The sequence below is a fragment of the Neophocaena asiaeorientalis genome, unplaced genomic scaffold (assembly GCF_003031525.2).
Source record: "Neophocaena asiaeorientalis asiaeorientalis breed wild unplaced genomic scaffold, Neophocaena_asiaeorientalis_V1.1 scaffold477, whole genome shotgun sequence".
Taxonomy (NCBI): Eukaryota; Metazoa; Chordata; class Mammalia; order Artiodactyla; family Phocoenidae; genus Neophocaena; species Neophocaena asiaeorientalis.
This window is the reverse complement of record NW_020172630.1, coordinates 1,398,835-1,413,974: the sequence shown is the minus strand read 5'-3', so window position 1 is coordinate 1,413,974 and position 15,140 is coordinate 1,398,835. Positions and strand designations below refer to the sequence as shown.

At 44.2% G+C, this 15,140-nt stretch overlaps 1 protein-coding gene across 3 annotated transcripts in view; it reads right to left on the bottom strand.

Annotated features, from left to right (window-relative positions):
* The window catches only part of ESRRG (estrogen related receptor gamma), a 638,184-nt gene that overhangs the window by 621,479 nt on the left and 1,565 nt on the right, over positions 1–15,140 (bottom strand). For 2 of the 3 annotated variants that reach the window (XM_024739209.1, XM_024739208.1), the window contains exon 2: positions 14,698–14,774. The exons of the other annotated variant lie outside the window; for it this stretch is intronic. Coding sequence is in view for 1 of the 2 variants with exons in the window: in XM_024739208.1 (XP_024594976.1) it covers positions 14,698–14,699 (2 nt within the window). In the remaining variant the exon portion in view is untranslated. The remainder of the gene's footprint in view (positions 1–14,697; positions 14,775–15,140) is intronic. 3 annotated transcript variants of the gene reach the window in all.

The window sequence follows — 15,140 nt, the reverse complement described above, 5'->3', positions numbered from 1 at the left end:
AGGGGGAGGGGGAGGAGGGGGAGAAGAAAAGAAGAAGGAGAAGAAGGAGAAGAAGAAGGTGATGGAGGGAAGGGGAGGGGAGGGCGAGGAGGAGGAGGAGAGGGAGGAAAGAGTATATGCTGTTCCGACCCTTTGAGAAGCTCACAGTCTAATAAAGAGAAACACAAACAAAGGTAATTATAATACAGTATATGTGAAGCAACAGAAGTATGCTTAACATCCAGTGAAATGATTCCTTCTAGATATTCCCCAAGGCGGTTCACATTCAAACTCTCTCCAAACTAGTTTTCTTCTAGATAAGTGTTCCTTATCTCCATGACAAGCTTTATCCTCCATCCAAGAATATGGGAATCTTCCTTGATACCTCCTTCTCCCTCATCTACCATCTTTAATCCTAAATATGACTTATTCATCACCGTTATCACAACCCTAATTCAATATACCAGTACCTCTAGCCTGAACTAACAAATCTAGCATCATCTACTCTGCTAACCATCAAACTCACCCTTCTCACAGCGGCCAGAATGAATTCTTCAAAAAAATTAAACTGATTATATCTTCTCTACCTCATTGTAAATGGCTTTCCATTCCTCTTAGAACAAAGAGAAACCTCTGTTAACAGGCTCGTGAAGTTCTTCAGAGTCTTGCCCTTACTTCCTTCTCCTGTCTCATCCTGTTCCTCATTCCTTAAACCAACACCCTCCCTGAACCTGCTTTTTATTCAGTCCCTTCATATATCCTGATGGGGTTTGGGATGTGTGACCCCAAAATATGGCACCCTAGCATACTGAATATTTTAAGCTGAAGGAGTTTGAGAATATAGCAGAAGCAGAAAGGTCCCTCTGACCACCCCCCATCCTCTCCCCTGAAGCAAGTCTTCCTCACGTGAGAGGTTCCCTCTCTATACCCAGAGGGAAGGAACGTTCTTGTCTCCAAGATGGAGGGACACGAAGAAGAACCCAAAGGAACACTCCTTGCTAAGTTTCCCCCAGTTTACTCACTTAGCTCCCACTTTTTGCCCTCTCATACCTTCCCACGACTTTACACTCTTCAGCAAACCCAGCACAAAACCATTCAGGTCAAACCATATCTTTGGGTCTTCATTTCCTTATAAAGGTTCCCATGTCACATAAAAGTTAGATTAAATAAGTGTGTGTGCTTTTCTCCTGTTAATCTGTCTTTGTTTAATTTTCAGATCCATCCAGGGACCCTAAGAGTGTCAAGGGAAATGTTTTCCTCTTCTGCAATCCCAAATTTCCCCCTAACCTAAAGTTTTGATACACACCGTTACCTCTGCCTACAATTCATTTTTCTCACCTGGTTATTTCATCTTGTATATTTCACTTAAGCATACTTCCTGGGTGAAAGTCGCTTCTCTACTCCCTTGCTGGGTCAAATTCTCCTACGATGGGCTATCATCACACTCATTTTCCTTCTTCATAGCATTTGTCACAGTTGTTATTTTACATTTGTTTGCGGGAATATTCGATTGATGTCCAACTCTGCCACTAGACTGTAAGCTCCACAAGGGCAGGAACCATATCTATTTCTACTCTTCACATCCAATGATTAATACAACGAGCCTACAATGCACAGATATTCAATAGCATTCATGGAATAAATGAAACACAATAAGGAAAGAGTGGAGAAGTGTTAGGATAATGTCACAGAAGAGGTGTCAGCTGTGTTGGGTCTTGAAAACTAGACAGAAGGAACACATGAGCAGAGAGCCAAAGAAATGAAACAGTCTGGCATCACTCAGTATGACTGAAGCTGTGGGGGTGATCTGTCGGGGGAGGAGAATAGCAAAGGGTCAGAAATGAGGCTGGAGAGATTCAGGGACTAAACCACAGAGGGCCTTTTGTGCGCTGCAAAGCAGTTTGGACTTCTGCCATGGGAAATCACTGAAGGGTCATAAAAAGGGAGTAAAATGATCATCAGATTTGCATTTTTGAAAAATCACTCTCACGGTAGTGTGAAGGATGTCCTTGACAGGTTGCTGTTGGGGACAGGGTGACCAGTTAGGAGGCCACTCTACAAGTCTGCGTGAGAGATGATGAAGGCACAGAGCAAGACGGTAGCAGGGGATTAAGTGGAGTGGGCAGTTTCAAAAGATATTTAAGAGATGAAAATGACTGGCAATGGAGAGTAAGGTGAAAGGACAAGTCAGAGTGCATCACCCTGGTCTCTGGGCATCTGGGAGGGGGGCGTGGTCATTAACCACGTGAGGGAATACAAGATACGAAGTCAATTTGGGTAGATGGCTGAGTGTGTTTCTAAACCCAGTGGGATTTAATATCTGAGAGGCTTGTGCCAGAACAATGGGTATCCTTCAAAGTCTTCCTTCTCCTCTTTCGTCTAATACTGTTTCAGCTGAGCACATAGCCACCTACGAGTGACCACAATGCCCAGGCTCCCTCCATCCATGTGGCTAAGCTCTTGATAGTAGAAGAGGAACCAAAGTGTGCAATCTCTGTCATGTGCTTAAAAAAAAAAAAATTGTTGCATTTCTTCTGGGATAACCAGGAGCTGGGTTAGTTTTAACTGTGCCAAAGGGACAACCCCTTAAAGGACAGCAGCAAAACACTATGGAAAGAACCAAAGGGTGAGTGAAGCAGATAGGCCGGACAAGCACTCCACTCCAGCCACTTATTCTAGGGGGGAAAAAACCTACTTACTTCATCCATTGTATCCTGGAGCCTTATTTAAGAGAGCTTACTTTATGGCCTGAATAACAGACTTTCAAGTAGGGAAAACTGGTAGGCAACTACCTACTGGATAATAGTCTGGACCTCCCAAAAGAGGTCTGGACCAACAATGGAGAACTGATACCTACTAGCATGTAGACAGTAGTTAAAACCATGGGAATAGAATAAGAGAACATTCTGAAGATGGACTTGGGTTTGCATCTAGGCCCCACTTGTTATTGTTTAAGTGACTTTGAGTCAGTTACATCTATGAGCCAGTATTATATAAGCCTGTAATAATACTTGTATTAATTAAGGTCACCTTAGCTGCTATAACAATAAATCTCTACACCTCAGTAGCTTATTTATTTATTCAAAGAAATTTACTTCCCATTTATGTTAAGTCCAGTTGCATGCTGACTAGAACCCAGGCTCCTCTATCTAGTGACTCTTTCTCCTGTAGGACCTTGAAGTCCTTTGTTTACAGCCTTTTTCCTTCTATAGTCCATGGTGGAAAGGGCACACATGCTCCTAACCACGTTAACCTGGAAGGTACATAAACATTTCATTGTTGAGAACAAGCATTTGGTCCCAACAAAGGTAAAGGGGCCTAGGGAATATGGTAGTACCCGCCTTGGCAGTCGCTCCCCAGCAGAAACGCTACACAATGGAAATGGTACCGGAATCTTGGTGAACAGCAACCTTGAAAGTAATGTCTTCTGCTTATTGCAAGGATGAAAAGTGAAAATGGATGGATAGTACACCTGACAGTATATCATGGCTAAAGGGCCCTCAATAATGTTAAGTCCTACCTTTTTCTCTGTTGGTTTCCCCTCTTCTTCCATTCCCACATACACTTCTTCTGTGTCCCAAACAGGCCTTATATGTTCCCACTTCTGTGTCTTTATTCACATTCTTGCCTTATATATAAAACCCTACGCCCATTTCTTCTCTTTGCTGCTCCACCAAAGCCATCTCTATCTATTTTTACAGACCAAACTCACAGCAATCTCCTGCAGTCAGTTGTTCCTAATTCTTCACGGCCAGATTAAACTCCTTTGAACCGCCATCACCATGCTTAAAACTCTTCCTGTAGCACTTACCAGACAGCTGTATGATATCATAACAATATATGTTTTTACCCTTCCTGACTACCTCCCAGCCTAAGCTGTAACCTCCCTGAAGACAGCAACTGCATTTAACTCCTCTTGTTCAAAGTGACTAAAAGAGTAAACCGAATTTAGACTTTGAATTCCAGAGACCAACATTTAGAGATCTGATATCCCCTCATAAAGAATGAAAAGGTTAACATTTATTTAGGCAACTCTAGAAAGGCGGGGACAAAAGCAGTTTGTCTTAAGTATTTATATATGCAGGTGATGACCACTTGAATTATTGGGAAACTGCTCCATTTCTTTATTTTATTTTGTATATCCATGAACAAGCATACGGTAAGATCTGCCTTTGAATAAAGCATGTACTTAACGAACAATAAAGCAACATACCTTTAAATATTATGGTAACTAAGAAAAACAAACAATTCTGAAGAGGCTTCTTTAAGAACTCTCCACATTCATGAATCGAGGTGGCAATTCTCCGGGTAATCTGATAAATGTCAACAACCAAACTATTTAAATCCACCCATCAGGTGAACTCACCACTGTGAGTTATCTGAGCCAAGTCACTTTGTTCTTTTTCATAGAGTCACTGCCTGAGAAAAAGATGAACAAGGAAAAACAAAAAACAAAAACCTGGGAGTCATTGGACTTAGGCAGCCTGCTGAAAATACCTATATTTTCCGTTTCCCAACAACTATCCTGGTATAAGCAGGCAATGCACAGAAAGGAAGTATTTTTCAGCAAATAATCTAATGACATACACCTAGTCAAAGGCTGGGTGCACCTCCAGTAATATCCAGTCTTCCATGTAGTGGTTCCCATTAAATGGTACTCGTCCTGCACCCAGTGCTCCAAGGTGGACTCAGAATCTCTGGAACGTGTGGAAACGATTCTTCTGCCTTCGCCACTCTCCAGTTGAGAGACCAGAGACACATCCAGGGATCCACTCCATGTTCAAATTCACACCTGACCCACCTCTGAAGACAGCCCAAAGCTGATCTATATCCCTGGACACTAGGTCTTTGGCCGAAGTCTGCCCATGGCTTATCCCACTGTTTACTAGGCTATCAGAACAATACTTCCCTGGGGGCTGGGGCTGCAGTGGGGGTCCACTTTTATAATATCCCCCCCTTCTCTACCAGTGACACAGATTTGAGCCTTCAAGGGCACAGGATTTCACTGGGATGTGTAAGGACAGTGTGTTCCAAATAGTGTTCTGTGGAGTACTAGACGTAGGAGGTGACCTTCACCCAAAGGATGCTACAATACGTCTAGAAGACATCACATACAATAATCCTCTCTCAGATATTTACAGCACATATTAGGTATGTTGAAGGCTCTGAAATGTACCTGTCTGAAGAAATCTGTTAAACCCATTATTTCACAAATTTTTCTACAAGGAAAGCTTTTGGGGCAAAACATCTGTTAACGTCTTTCCTCAATAGACTGGGTTGCAGGAGGTCGGTGTTCCTTCACTGTTGCTCATCACGTACTTCACATGGTATCTGACATTTTAATAAGTATTTGCTGAATTAATGAATATCCCGTGGAAGCAGGGTCCTACAGAACATGCTTTATAAAACGATGTGATAAAAAATCCCACTTCTATGGAATATTCCAAATAAGAACAACTTCCCCAAGTGGGAAGATCTCTCTGAATCTCTTATTTAAATCCCAATTTGTGAGGTAACTATTAAGAGTACACTGAGGCTTTCCTGGTGACACAGTGGTTGAGAGTCCGCCTGCCGATGCAGGGGACATGGGTTCGTGCCCCGGTCCGGGAAGATCCCACATGCCGCGGAGCGGCTGGGCCCGTGAGCCATGGCCGCTGAGCCTGCGTGTCCGGAGCCTGTGCTCCGCAACGGGAGAGGCCACAACAGTGAGAGGCCCGCGTACCGCAAAAAAAAAAAAAAAAAAAAAAAAAGAGTACACTGGCATTTCTTGTTTGTGGTCAGAAGATTTCTTTTTTCTCTTCCAACGATCTTAGTGTCAAACTGACCTAACCAAATATTTCAACATTTTTAGTATCTAGACCTGCGAACCCTAACATATACTGTGTATAAATATATTGAGGGGACTATTAAGATTGCTGGATCCTAGGGATTCAGTATTTCTAAAGCAGGTCCTAGGATTCTACACTTTATCCAAACATCTCAGGACATTTTGACATGGGGGTTCAGGGGAAAAACACTCTCAAAAATGCTGATCAAGAGACGTGGAAGAGGAGCCTTTGACTTGGTATCAGAAGACTGGGTTTGAGGCCCAAATCTGTACCCTCACTACCTGTGTGGTCATGGGCAGTCACCTCTAAGTCTCACTTTCCTCCCTATGGGATTCACAATATTTCTCTGAACCCATCTACCTCGCTACTTTCCCACCCACCTCATAGCGTTAAAAGCCAGCCGGTAGTCAACACACACCGTGTGCTGAATCAGCAAGTTCACCATCATTCTACAGCAGTCAACAAACCAATCACAGGAAGTGTTCAACACATAAGGTGTTTCTGCTGATGATTTAAGACAGATAGAACAGGGCTGGACCAATAGTACTGTGTGTATCCATGTCAAGCCACCCGACAAACTTCCACAGAACACTTGACTCAGGCTTATGGACCCAATATTGGCCAAATCATGGTGAAAGCCCAGCTATGTGACACTGAACACAATGCACTGAATGTTAAAATACTTCCTCTGCTTGGTACCAGACCTCTGAAAAGTGGACTCTTCACTCTTAAGTTGGCAAACAGCTAGAATTAACTCCTTGGTTGGCATCTACACATTTACAAGAGGAAAGTTCTTGCTTACCGAGCATCCTCATTAATAATAATTAACCATGTTCAGAACTTAGGATGCAATGGAATATATATAATGATAATACAGTATTTGGCATCTTTAATTCTCTCTCCATTCAGAAGATTCTTCTGGAGCCTGTAGCATTCGGGGTAATCGCTATGAACACTCCTCAATCACACTGCATGAACCAGTCTTTTGAAAACCCAAGACAGAGGGTTGATTGTTTCCCAACTTTGTGGTATATTCTGAAGCCTGCTTTTTGGAATAGATCTGATATTGCTTGTTATTTACCTTTTGTGTCTAAATCAATGAAACAAACTCTTTCCTGACTGAAAGATACCTGCCTAAAAGACTAATGATTAAAGATTTCCAATTGGTGGTAAAAAAAAAGTTTCCTGTATGTTAATTGATATTATTCTGTGTGTGTTGGTTTTTGTTGCCTTTCTGATTTTAAACTTCTAAATTTTACAAGTACTTGTTCCTCACCTCAAGTACTCAGTGGGTACCCAACCAATCTCTCTCGCTCACTGATCTGCAGTAAATGATAGCAGCAAGAGAACTCTGCAAAACTAAATTCATGCCATGATGTTTATTTTCTATATTTATTATTGCCTTCCTGCTTACTATTTTGATTGTGATCTATTTTCCTTGCCTGGGGCTCATGTTAGCAGTAACAAGTGTGATTGATTATAGGACTCACGCAAGTAAACAAGTGAATGAATCAAGCGAAGTCGGGTGACCCCATCAAAAGATGGCAGGGACCACTGGACCCCTGCTGACTGTTGCCGGGAGAGAATGCCGTAGTGCGGCCCCAACATTCCTAGACGTTCCAGTGTTTCAAGAGAAGTCTGGCAAATAAGAGGTACTCAGTAAACACTGATTAAATCCATTAATACAGAGACCCCAATTTTCATCTGAAATCTCAAGATTTTAAATGTAACCAACAGGATGGAGTCGTAAGAACATGGACTCTGGAGCCAGACTACCTGGGTTTCAAAAATCTAACTCTGCCACTTATCAGCTATATGATTTGGGCAAGTTACACAAAATCTCCACACTTCCCTTTTCTCACCTATAAAATGAGGGGAAATCGTACCTACCTCATAGGGTTGTTTGTGGACTTAAGTTTTTAACATTTATTAAATCTTAAGGCAATATCTGGTACATTGTAAGTGCTACACAAACAAGAAAACACACTAGAACTTCAAAATGCCTTATCATTTTCGCAAGTATTATTCCCTTTTTCCCCCACCATAACTGGGGGATGAAGGTGTTACCCTGCAGAGAAGGAAACTCAGTTTCCCTCAAGATCTTTCAGGGCTGTTCAGGATGACAGCCATGCATGTGGGTCATGCAAGAACTCCATGTGTGGACACTTAGAAAGAGTCCAGTGGTTTGCCCAATACGATATTCCATAACATGGCAGATGTCAGAATCCAGTCCATGAGTTCCAATGAACAGAATCAGAGATGTGTCCATCGGTGTTCATCATAAGCTTTCTTCCTCAATAACTAAACAAGGAAGTTAAATGAAGAGCTGGTTCAAACCACTGTTTGTTTTTTTTAACCCATAAATTAATTACCTAAAAACAGCCAAATTGAGAGCATTGGCAAAGCCTCAACACTTAATAATGTCAATTTCTATTCTTCCTCTTTCATTAATTTTTGTTTTTAACATGTTTTGCAATAATTTAGTTTCTCTTCTCTCTGACTCCAAGACCTTTCTCCCAGGAATTTTACAAGTATATCACCTGACTACACAGCCTGTGTGTGGCTGTGTGTTAAAAACTGCTAGGCTAGAAACACCTTTTCTTTGATCTTCCTGGTTGTTGGTTTAAAGCATATCCTGAATGTTATTTAAACAGAGGAGACTATTTGAAATTTCTTGGTAGATGAATTTGATAATGATGATTTAAAAAAAAACTACTGTCATCCTGAGATAAAACATCTCATTCAGCAGGTCCTGAATAACACAGGACTTCTTTGAAGAAAAAGGTCAATGTAGCCATAGCTGTTTCCTTTTCTTGTACAACAGCAGTAACTTTACACACTCCCTGATAATCTACATTTGATAAAGTTGCTCTCTCGCATTACAGAAGAGTTTTCTCTTTTTTTAGGGTTTAGCATTTAAAATTTTTATTTTGTCTTGTGATTAATCTGAGTTTTAGCATGGGTGAGGAATGTACCTATTGTTAAAAATAACTTCTACTAAATTGGACTTTATCAAAATTAAAAACTTTTATGAATTGCAGGGCAATACCAAGCAGGTGAAAAACAACCCAGAGAAAGGGAGAAGATATAAATATTTGCAAATCGTATATCTGCTAAAGATCTATTATTCAGAATACATAACAACTCTTATAATTCAACAACAAAAAGACAAACAACCAGTTTCAAAGGAGGCAAAGACAGTGAATAGACATTTCTCCAAAGAAGATATTCAAATGGCCAACAAGCACATGAAAAGGCACTCAGCACCATTAGTCATTAGGGAAATGCAAATCAAAACCACAGCAGATACCACGTACACCCACTAGGGTGGCTTTAATTTCTTACCGTAAAATAAATAAATATTTAAATAAAAATAAAAATTTAAATAAAAAAATAAAGATTAAAAATAAATATTTAAATAAAATAAATGTTGACAAAGATGTGGAGAAGTTGGACCCCTCAGACATTTTTGGTAGGACTATAAAACTGTGTAGCCACTGTGGAAAGCAGTATGGTGATTCCTCAAAAAGTTAAACGCAGAGTTAGGAAACGACCGAGCAAAGAGCTGAAAACATAGGTTCAAACAAATTTTGTAATGAATGTTCACAGAGCATTATTCATAATAGCCAAAAGGTGGAAACAACCCAAATGTCCATCAACACAATGTGGTATGTCCATAAAGTCAAATATTATCCAGCCATAAAGAAGAAGGAAGTACTAACACATGCTACAACAGGGATGAACCTTGAAAATACTCTGTTAAGTGAAAGAAGTCAGGCACAAAAGGCCAAATGTTAAATGATTTCAGACATAAAATGTGCAGAACAGGCAGATCCATAGAGACAGAATGCAGATTAGTGGTTGCCAAAGGTGGAGGTGGGAGAGGGAGAGATTGCTTAATGGGTGCAAGGTTTTCTTTTGGGGTGATGAAAATGTTCTGGACTTAAATAGTGGTCATGGTTGCACAGCACTGTGAATATAGTAAAAAGCCATTATGTTCTATGCTTTAAAACGACTTAAATGTTGGATTTTACGGTATCTAAAATTTTGCCTCCTTAAAAAAAAAAAAATACTGGCTTGAATCCCCAGTAGGTAAAGCAAGAGCTTCTTCTTCCCTGCAAAGTAACTTCACACGATACCTCACTCACATAATGTTAAGGAGTGAAATATTGCATCTAGAAGATCAGTGGCTGACAAGCTGTCCTATTTCCTCTATTTCACTAGGCCATTTGTCATTAACCCTTTTGCTCTTGAATGGCATTCTTGGTTCATCAGTTTCCCTGTAAAAACACCAACTTTTCCAATGTTACATTTCCACTTCCAGATGTTTCCTGTTAATAGTTTAGCCAATTTAGCCAGCACTGACCGATTAATGAACATATGTGGGAACCTTCTCTCTTCGAAATTACATTAAAGTGCTTGATTTAAAATAATAAAATATTGATGACTCTGGTAAGAAGAGTGATGTGATTTATCATAAATCAGTAATTTGAATCTTAATGTACATGAGATAAATGAACAGGAAACAATGACATATAGAAAAAACTTTTTAAATTGGAGAAAAACTAATCATTCAGTAGGCCTCCCTGAAAAAGAAGATATATATTTCTTTTATATACATATGTTTTATATTTATAAAATATATATCTTTTCTTCCAAAAAGAAATGTCTTTTTAACTATTAAAATATAAACAATAAAATAGCAATTATACAAATGGGTCAGTAGAATGTATTATATGCTCCAAATTTAATTTTTCTGAGCTGCAAACTTTCATGTCAACTAGGTTATATAAAGGGAAATGTCGAACGAATTTTAAAGTTGGAAAAAATCTCCTCTGAATCTATAAACAATCTGTATTTGTTAAGCAGTTGACAGCAGACACCGTTACGATCAGAGGATATAATTGTAAAGAAGTATGACAAAGTTACATGGAAAGTTCTGCAAATAAATCTAGCTGCCAATGGATTTCAAAGATACAATTTCCTGAAATTACGTTGAATACCTAAGCTATGATTTTTTAAATCTCAAAGAAAATTTCTACATAAAAAGCCACGTGTATCTTTCGTGACATGTCTATTTAAATATTAATATGACTGGGTTTATTCCACAGAGGCAGAAGGAAACAAAAGAGTAAGTATTTAGATAATATGAGTTTTAAAAAACGCCCCTCACTTTCATCTCAAGTAAGCCTCTCTTTCAGGTGAAAGCAACGATGGTTTTAGCCAGAACCGCCTGGAGAATTGCAGAGGGAATAACCCCGTCTCACAGAAGCTAAGCATATCTGGTTCATGTACTGTTATTGCAAGGAAATTTGAGAAATATAGACACTGAAACCAACTGTTGAAGGTGAACAAGAACCAGATGAAAAGAAATGTGGATATTTTATGTCAAAATTAAGTGAGATGGAAGAGTGCACAGAAGACTTTACAGATAGCATACGTATTCGATGGTCCAATTCTGAAAATGCTTGGCCAGAATATACATCTGAACGTGTGGCCAAAATAGTCACGTAAGTGGAGAATTCTTTTTCCTCATTTAAGGGGGGAAAGTGAGGTTAAACTGGTGAAACACAAGAGGCAAGCATGGAGTTAATGGAACTTGTTTGCCAAGCAGAGTCACTTAGAGCTTCACTGGGTTCTCCTTAACCCCTCTTTCCGCTGGTGTTGCAGACCTCAGCTCTTTGCCCAGGTGTGTGCAAATTTATGATCAACTGCAATCTTGGAAGGAGACTGAACTCAGCTCCTCTAAGGTTTCACTTCTTCATAAGAGAAGTCTCGTATAAAGAACAGCACAAAAGCTAGGAATTGGAATTGCTGGAGTCCTGGGGTTACTGACCCGAGAAAGATTGGTGAAGGGCATAGGGAAAGGAACTGCTCCAGCTTTTAGGAAAAGTGACCCCTCCCTTCATCCATCCACACACAACCAGCAGAGTCAAAGGTATATCTGGGGAAAGGGATAGAGAGGCACTGGAGTGGGTCCTAACCTCTGCTTTAGGCCCCAGATGACCCAGTAGCGCAGCTCACGGCACCATGAAAAGCACAACTTAAGGGCTGTCAGGTGTTTATGATCTAAGATCATCTAAGAAGGGTAAGGCCTGCTCGCAGGTGGCCTTCTCTGCCAAGCCCCCCACCCCCGCCCCCGTCTCCATCACGTGTTAGGGTTTATAGGTCACAGACCTGAAGAATTTGTTAAGAGGATAATCCCTAGTCCTGTCTCCTTCCAGGGTTCCTTGAAAGTATGACCTATTTGGAGAGAGTGTAATTTCTTCTTCCATGCAGGTAAGTTCACTTGGAAACTAAGCGGCCTCCCCGTTCTCCGCCCTCACCTCCCCTTCCTTACACACAAAGTTTATTCTCTTATTTTGTCTGGATGGTGGAAGGTCATTTTTACTCAATCTGAGGAAGAGAACTGGGGGTCTTTCCTATCTAAAGCCCCCGCCTGCGGGTAAAGCCTCAGGAGTCTGGAGGCCCCGCAACAGAGGCAGAGCGTGGCAAGGCAGGGACGGGAAAGAATCTGCAGCCAGAAGGGAGAAAAAGAAGGATCCAGGGCTATCGCACGCAGAGAACTAAGCCAGAGCCCAGGACAAGTTTATTTTACTTCGCTGAGCCCCAAAAGCTCCCAAGTTCTAAGATCCCGTCAGAGACGGGGGGAAAAGCCCTACTGGTTCCCCAAATTCCTGAAAGCAGAATGATTTGGGCAAGTACTCCTCTCCCACTGGCGTCCCGGAGCCCGCGCGCAGCGCGCCCCTGCCGACCCCAGGTTCTGTGCAGAAGTAGAACCGCAGGGGTTGCGGCGAGCGCACGCTGGGCCTTCTCCGTCTTTGACTAGCTCCTGAGCGAAGCGTGTCGTACAGCCCCGGGGACAGGGAATTTGCATGTGGCTGAGGGTCGCGAGCTGGGGAAACTGCGCAAGTGAATCAAACCGCTGCAGAGGCGCGTCCACCAGCCGACCAACGTCAGAGAACTTGGGGTGAGGGTGGATGCTCTTGGGCTAACTCCAACGCTCTCTCGAAACATCGTGCTCTTTTCCAAGGAGGCAAGGAGGAAGACAGCTAGCTAGAGCACACCTTCCCTTTTATCCTGTCTTTTCTCTGACTCATTTCCTCTTAACTTCCATCTTTCTTAGTTTGATCTCGCTGTCTCCTCCCCTACTTTTTCTTCCTCTTAGGACTTAACGAAAAGCCTCCAGACTCACACAAACCCGTGACAGGAGAGCTGAGTGGCATTTACTCTCGGAGAATGGGCTGGGAGGAGAGATACTAAGACATCGCACCCCCAATCCCTGAATTCCTACCTTTATGGGTCCCTGCCGCTAGTTCCTGGCTATAAAATTGTAATCAATTTGCCATCTACGCATAACCCCGCCTGCGGCCCAGGGATAGAAGGAGAAACCTGCCAGTGCTTTTAACTTGGCAGTTGAATTTCTGAAAGCTGTTTTGGGCGGGCCGGGGTGAGAATCCGGGCAGCTCTGGGCCAGGGAGGGGCGGCCCCCATCCGGTCTGAGCCAGATGGTCCCTGCAGAGTGAGCAGAGGGGGGAACCTGTGCTCAGACCCCTCCCCCATTTCAGTGCCGGGAACCCTGGGTGCACGCACTTTGGAAAGTCAAGTCCCCTCTGGGGCACTGCCACAGACCGGTGCTGAGATTTCGCTCAACACGTCTATCCACAGGCAGACCGAGCGCTCTGGGGAGGTGGCAGCAGGGGGATTGTGTGCTATCCACCGTGAGAGGAGATACTGGTGGCGGGTAAGAAGCTAATCAGCGAGGGCACAGGGCCCTGAGCACGCGACCAGCGAGGCCGCAGTTGTTCCCTCACTGGTTCCTAACTTCTCTCCACTTCAGCGCTGGGGCTCAGATCTCCGGCCAAACGGTTCCGAGCCCCCGGTTATTTTCAGTCACAGCCTTCTCCACCCCGCAAATGTCGCACCTGGTCTCTGGGGGGAAAGGGTGTTTTGAAGAGTCCTGCGCGAGGCTCATGGCCGCCGCCGCGCGCCTGCGGGAAAGCCGGCCGGGCCGCGGCCCCGAGCGCATAGCCCTTTCCCCAGCCACGCGCGCGCGCGCGCATGCCGCTCCTCTCGCCCGGGGCTCGGGAACATTTCCTGCCTGCCAGGCTCCCCGCCCGCTTGACTTCTGGGTTCTAAAACCACAGAAGCATCGTCTAAGGCGCTGGCAGGTAGAAAAGGGAGACAAGGTCAAGGCCCACGGACGGCCACGATACGCTTGCGCCCTTGCTGTCTCCGCAAGCTAGTCCTGTCCACCGCCGCGGGGCAGAAAGGTTGTCGCAGCGCCCAATTCTACCTGTAATTCAGGGACTTGAGTCTATTTGCCGACTACCCTCGGCCAGCGCCCACAGTCTTCCCTCCTTTCGTCCGGGGCGGTTTAAGTCATCTGCCCCCCCGCCCCCCATTGTAGAGGGATGGTTCCAAACAGCGAGGCTTCGTGAGCACCGCATTCCCATCCTGCAGTCGGTCGGTGCCAAGGCAAAAGGAAAGGTCTCGCTCTGAACGCGCCTCGTCCCCTTCCGCCGCGCGCGGGGCCGCGCTCCAGGCCGCCTCCGGTACGCGCCTCCCCCTCCCCCAGACCCACAGAGTTTTCTTCTTTAGGAAACAGACGTGCCCAGCCCACCCCGCCTCCCACGTAAAGGCCAGTCGCCTTTTTTGTGCCCAAACTCAGCTGGAAGTTGAGAGCGGGGGAGAGTCAGAGAAGCACGGAAATAGACAATGAGGAAGGACAATCAAAGCGGGAGGAGGGAGGAGAAAGGAGCTGGAGGTCGCAGGGGCAGAGGCGGAGGCCAGCCCTAGGGGCGCTGGGCCGGCGGCCGAACGGCAGCGTCTCCCCCGCGTCCGCCCGCCCGCCCGCGCGCGCGCCGAGACCGGTTAGGCGCGGACTCACATGGTCGGACTGCAGAGCCGCTCTCTCAACTACTGCCAGTGGGTGGTTTCGGGGCTGCCCGCGAGGTGCCCAGCTTCCTGCGGCGTGAGGGCAGAAACAGAACAGTACAGATCACGGGACACGACCGAGACGGGCCGCTCGGCGCCGCGGGGACTTCTCCCACTTTGCAAAGGAAGCGGGCGCGGGGATTCGGGCTGCCGAGTGTAGCCTATAAATAGCGAACTTTTAGACCGAATCAACTAACAAATGAGAGGCGCGGGCGTAAATTTGCGCCGGATCCCCCTTTCCCGGGATGACCCTCCCTCCCTCCGCCTCCCCCCACACATCCCTCCGCCGCAACTCTCCAGGCAGGATTTGGGAGGGGGACAGATTGGGGGAGGTGGGATTTAGTTTTATTAGAATTTCCAGTAGTTCTGTTATTTTTGCAAGGAGAGGGGTTACTC